Below are 6,334 nucleotides of genomic sequence, written 5' to 3'. Positions count from 1 at the left end.
AGAGAGAGAGAGAGGATCACATCACATCACAGTGGAGTCAGCTGTCTTAACCGTGGCTTCTGTACTGCAAATACATACCAGCTTCATCACTGTGTCTGTCACGCGACTCTGTTCCCCTTTCGGGCTCTGTTTTTACATTTATTTTGAAAGATGAAGCTCGCACGATTATGGTAAGGGGCGTTACATTTCTGACGAGTGCTTGCAGTGTTTGGCCAATCACAATGCACTGGGCTTGTCAGAAGGAGGGACTTTGTAGAAAACAAAGCGTTTGAGAGAGGCGGGGCATAGAGGACCTACAATAATGTACAGTATTTGAAAAATAATGTGTTTTTTGAACATTAAAGCATGTCAACATATTCTGTTACACCAAATACACAAAATAATGATCTTTAAAAAAGCGTCATATGACCCCTTTAATGTAGTTGTTTCATGACTAATCTTTTATAAATTTGAAAATAGTTTGGGGTTGGTATAATTTTGAAAGAACTCTTATGCTCACCAAGGCTGCATTTATTTAATCTAAAAGACAGTGAAATCAATAGTACTGGGAAGTATTATTATCATTTAAAATAACTGTTTTCTGTCTGAATATATTTTAGCATGCTATTTATTCCTGTGCTGTCAGCATCATTACTCCAGTCTTCAGTGTCACATGATCCTTCCACAGAAATCATTCTAATATGCTGATTTCTGCTCAGAAATATTTCTTATCTCAAAAACAGCTGTGCTGCTTAATATTGTTGTGGAAACTGTGGTACTTGTTTTCAGGAGTGAACAGAAAGTATAGAATAACAGAATTTATTTGAAATAGAAAACTTTTGTAACATTATAAATGCATTTACTGTAACTTTTGATCACTTTAATGCATCCTTGCTGAATAGAAGTATAGCCAAAAAGACACCAAACTTATTATACTGTTATCATACTTATTAAACTGTTGTAGATTAATGGTTATTTGCTTCTGTGTATTTATAAAGCAGGTTCTCCCTCCATTCGCCGAGCCTCGCCTGTCTCAGTCTATCTGTTCCCGGGAGAAGCCCCCAAGCACCGCCCCTCTGTTCTAGAAGGGGAGGAGTCTGATATTGATGGACTGGTCAGCACAGCTATGGAAGCTCATGCAGATATGATGTCAGAGGAAGGATCAGAGGGTTCCACCGACAACGACGACTTCTGCATCCTAGAGGCTCCTGGGATGGGCATCCCAGTATGTACCCTCAGTTTTCATATTCTTCTCTAGCCTTTAATTAATACTCTGGCAAAAAAAACTATTTCATAAGTAATTACAAAGAAACAGTAAGTAGCACATTGAACAAATCATGAAATCTTGAAGTAGAAAGACGAAAATGGTATTTTCTTGCAAAATAAATCCCAATAAATCGGTTTTATTTATAACTTTGAAAATTGATTTTTTTTAGAGTGCAGTTTCTCTCTTTCTGACAGCCTAGAGACGGTGAGCCTGTGGTGACGGTGCTCTCCCAGGACCCTATAAAGGTGCGGGATGGTTACTACTCTCGGCCTCGGGGCAGTTCAGATCTGCTGCGTGCCCCGGCCCGCTTCCCAGTGCCTCAGAACAGAGTGGTGCTCCGAGAGGTGTCTGTCGTCTGGCACTTGTATGGCGGCAAAGACTTCGGTGGCAAACCCAGCTTGGCCCACACACCACACAGCCATAAGTGAGTAGGTCTGAGAAGCCTGACTTTGAGGGTGTCCGTAGATCTTTGCTTTGTTTTGAAACAAGGACTTGTTACAGATTGTTACAATGTTGCATTTTCTTTATGGTTCAGCTTGTTTTCACAAGGCAACAGGTTCTGAAACAAGCGCTCCAAACGAGCCAGGTGTGAAAATGCCTTAAAGTTGAAATCACATGATATGAAATGTTTGTGTATCAAAGAGTTCGCTCAGCTGCTCCTGGAGCCCGTGGTTCTCCCTCTCGTTCAGCGGGGCCCTCGCGGCCTCAGAACTCCTGGCGGTGGGTTGGGGGAAGTGGGCGGCAGCACACACTGCTCATGGAGATACAGCTGACAAAGGTATAATGTATTGCAATCAGGGATTTGAAGATTCAGAAAGCCTTGTTTCTAGTTCTATAACCTATTTCTCTCTCTTCAGGTCAGTTTCCAGCATGAGACGTACCCAGTGGTGGCGCCCCCTGCTGCAGGACCAGATGCAGAAGGACCCGGCCTCGGAGAACAGCCTATTTCCCGCCAAGTGTTTATCGTCCAGGAACTGGAGGTGCGAGACCGTCTGGCTTCCTCTCAAATCAACAAGTTCCTGTACCTGTACACCAGTGAAAGCATGCCACGCAGGGCTCACTCCAACATGGTGAGATAGAGAGCGGGATACAAAGTGAACATGTTTGTGTTTGTGCTCTTACCTGGCTCAATTGTTGCTGTAGTTGACAGTGAAAGCGCTGCAGGTGATGCCTGAATCGGGTTTGGGCGGACCAGAGTGCTGTCTGAGAGTCAGTCTGTTACCACTGCGACTCAATATCGACCAGGTACTCATTATGCAACAACTATTTTTCAGCACAGAACAAATAATGTTTCATATCAGGCTCCGTAAAAGTCACGTTCGTTTTCATTTCCTAGGACGCACTTTTCTTCTTGAAGGACTTTTTCAGTAACATGGCTGCAGGAGTTAATCCTTACCTATCCATCGACCCTGCAGCTGAGGGTAAGTCTGCCCCCCATGAATGAATTTATTTATTGTTAATTTTTTACTTTTTTTATTTATTATTATTTGTTTATTAATATTTTGAATTGGCTTTTATTTTTGTATTTTCAGTTTTCATTTTAAATTTAGTTTATTTTTAAATAATTTGTGATTTTTTAAAATTTTGTCTATTAGCCAAGGTTTTATAGTACCCACTGTATATATTTTAAGTTTTAGTTTAGGTTTACTAATTTTAGTGCTTCAACTTCAACTTATTTCAGTTTGTTGCTTATCTATATTAGGGGTGCAACGGTTCTCGGTAAAAAATCGAACCGTTCCGTTTTCCACACACAGTTCGGCATACACTAGGACCGCGGTTCAAATTAAATCTGACAATGCATCTGTAATATGGTTTGTTAGAGTTCGGCTAATGCTTGTTTCTGTTGATGGATACAAATTCTGGCTTCCCAATACATTACAACAAGAGCGATGAAAGAGGGAAAAAAAACAATATGTGAACAAACCAGTCACTCTTTAATCAATGCGAGTGCTTTATGCTGGAATAACTGTCATTTATGCCGTCATCACGTGTTGATAGCGCAGGTGAGACCTGAACAGCACACATTGCTATCTGTGTTTAAACTAAACTCATTTAAGCCTTGCCAGTTTAAATATTAAAGAGCCAGAAGACGTGAACTCACGCGTGCAGTGAGAAGATCTGTATGGTCGCTCATCTGAAGTGTGTGAACCCGCGTCTCAGAACACGCGCAAATATTAAGCTCTCTTTGAAGTATTGTGTTTGAATGGACAAATTCACACAAAAATGATGTCAAAATGCCCGTCTTGGTGAGTATCCTAGCAGACATATTCGGCTGAACGTACAGTATCAGTGCAATCTTTTTTCACTATTTATTTATTTGTGCTGTTGCTTGTAGTTAGATTATTTGTTCTTATTTTCTTTATTTTTATTTGACAATATAGTTTTCCCCCCAAACATAGCACATACCGAACTGTACCGAAACGTTACTCTAAAACCGTGATACAAACCGAACCGTGAGTAAGTTGAACCATTGCACCCGTAATATATATATATATATATATATATATATATATATATACACACATACACACACAAACATACAGTTTTATTACTAATTTGATTTTATATTTAAAGGTTTTAATAGAACTTTTTGAAGTTTAGTATAAAGTAATAGTTACATTATGGTTCTGCCAATTTTTCATTTTTTTTTTTTTACAAATGAATTTAAATGTATATTTTTAATTGTACACATTTATTTAGCCTATTTATTTGAACTGTAATTGTGTATGGGCATTCTTCCAGTGAGAACTGACGTTCCTCAGAAGGCTTCAGACGACACAGATCCTGGCTCCGGACTGGGCCATGATCTGTCTGCTTCTGTAGAAACAACCTATAGTGAGCAGAGTTCCTCCTCCGCTGGCTCCTCGTCCTCCTCTGAGCAGCCCGTCTACTTCAGGTAGAAGATCTGCCATCGAACCACACGACAATATCCATCAAAACAAATGTGTAAATCATAATCAATGTCCTTTCGCGCTCTTTCTCTTTTAGAGAGTTTCGTTTCACCTCTGAAGTTCCCATCTGGCTGGACTATCACGGGAAGCATGTGGTTATTGAGCAGGTTGGCGATCACTTATATAAAATAACTGATGCTCTATGTTCATGGAATCATAGTTAGTTTATCTGTGTAGTTTGAGTGCTAAGCTTAAACACAAACAACTGATCTTATTCAGAAAATGTTGTTGCTTAGTTGAACTGCTATTATGGTAAGATTTATTATCTCTGGTTTCCTAGGGAACTTTTGCAGGCATCCTGATTGGTCTGGCCCAGCTAAACTGCTCTGAACTAAAGCTGAAGAGATTGTGCTGTAGACATGGGTAAACACCTCTTCATCTTAACTTTTTGCCTGCTTTACCTTTGAATCTAGATCTGAAGAGCGAGTTGTTTTGTTTCAGGCTGCTGGGTGTTGATAAGGTGATTCAGTATGCTGTAAACGAATGGCTCACAGACATCAGGAAGAACCAGCTGCCGGGGCTTCTGGGAGGTGTTGGTCCCATGCATTCTGTCGTACAACTCTGTGAGTATGACATGCAACATCTTAGTTAGGCGCATTGCTGTATTTCCTTTAACTGTTCAGGCTATTTAAAGGAAAGTACTGAGATCAGTCTAATGGTTATTAGACTGATTTAAGTATTTTCCTTTAATCTTTTTTTCAGTGATGTTTCTCCAGTGATGTTGGAATTGAATGACCATGAGGTTAATCTTGCATAGTCAGATTGCAATAAAGTTTTGTGTTCTCTGCAGTCCATGGTGTGCGTGATTTGTTCTGGATGCCGATAGAGCAGTACCGGAAGGATGGGCGTATTATCCGAGGCCTCCAGAGGGGGGCGGCATCGTTTGGCACCTCTACTGCCTCTGCTGCTCTAGAGCTCAGCAACAGACTAGTGCAGGCAATTCAGGTATATACTGCACACTCGCACATATAACCAAAATATTACTTAGCCATACTAGTAATTTAAATTTTAGTTATTTTTCAAATTAGATTTTATATATATATAATATATGTGTGTGTGTGTGTATATGTATGTGTGTATATATATATATATATATATATAATATTTCTTACATTTTTATTCTATCTGTAAAGGTACATTTTATTTTATTTGTTGCTTGTTTACCGTGTTACTAGATATTTTGAATGTATTATTTTTATTATTATTATTAATCATTTTATAAAAAAATTATTTTTATATTGTATATTTATTTATCATATTTGTATATTTTCTTTATCATGTTATTTTAAATTATATTGATTTTTATTATGTATAATTTTATGCTTATAGTTTAATTATGAAATTGAAAGATTTGTTATTAATTTTATTTTAATTATATTAATATTTAATTATTATAATTATATTTATCTCATTTGTATACTTTTCTATTTTGTTACTTTATATATTTTTATTATATGCATTATTGTATTTCTTAAAGGGGTCATATGATGTTACTAAAAAGAGCATTATTTGGTGTATTTGGTGTAATGTGTTTAAAAGTGAGGTGTGCTCTGATTGGCCAGCTATCCAATGCATTGTGATTGGCTGAATACCTCAAGCGTGAGACGGAAATGTTACGCCCCTCACATACTGTTGATGCCATGTCCCGGCCGGAGCGACGAGACATAAACATTAAAACCCATTATAAACGAGGCATTTGTTGCATCCAGTGGGGACATAATTATGGATTATAATGACTTATAACGTCTTTTTACGCGTTGCGTTGCATCGTGCCGTGTAAACATAAAACCATGTCTGCATTTGTGATCGGAGAAATGACAAACAACAAGTGCTACTCTACACTGCTCAAAACTCACGTTTGAATTATCAGTGGCAAGTCCTTTAAATATGAAAAACGTACTTGCAGTCAGAACAGATGGCATTGTAGTCTACTCTCCCAGGATCAGGAAACCTCCATAAAATGCGCTGCACACATCTGAATATTTCGGTTGAACTGTTCTGGAACAGTGTTGTAAATACAACTTAACCACTGATTTCTAGTTGTGTCCTCTTTTGGAAACTAAACACAGCGTCTTCACAACATGGCGGTGGCAGCAACAATAAAGTTACGCCTTCTTTCTTTGCGTGAACATTTGGG

The 6,334-nt window shown here is 38.4% G+C and overlaps 1 protein-coding gene across 1 annotated transcript in view; it reads left to right on the top strand.

Annotated features, from left to right (window-relative positions):
- The window catches only part of atg2a (autophagy related 2A), a 35,647-nt gene that overhangs the window by 25,788 nt on the left and 3,525 nt on the right, over positions 1-6,334 (top strand). Inside the window, 11 exon segments of the mRNA XM_016277449.1 lie at positions 981-1,204; positions 1,441-1,670; positions 1,889-2,024; positions 2,104-2,316; positions 2,390-2,491; positions 2,583-2,667; positions 3,989-4,142; positions 4,235-4,304; positions 4,478-4,560; positions 4,639-4,760; positions 4,988-5,142. Of these exon segments, the coding sequence (XP_016132935.1) occupies positions 981-1,204; positions 1,441-1,670; positions 1,889-2,024; positions 2,104-2,316; positions 2,390-2,491; positions 2,583-2,667; positions 3,989-4,142; positions 4,235-4,304; positions 4,478-4,560; positions 4,639-4,760; positions 4,988-5,142 (1,574 nt within the window).

This window comes from Sinocyclocheilus grahami, unplaced genomic scaffold, assembly GCF_001515645.1.
Source record: "Sinocyclocheilus grahami isolate Dianchi unplaced genomic scaffold, SAMN03320097.WGS_v1.1 scaffold112.1, whole genome shotgun sequence".
Lineage (NCBI taxonomy): Eukaryota > Metazoa > Chordata > Actinopteri > Cypriniformes > Cyprinidae > Sinocyclocheilus > Sinocyclocheilus grahami.
The sequence above is the reverse complement of the archived record's forward strand: the minus strand, read 5'-3'. Positions and strand labels throughout refer to the sequence as shown.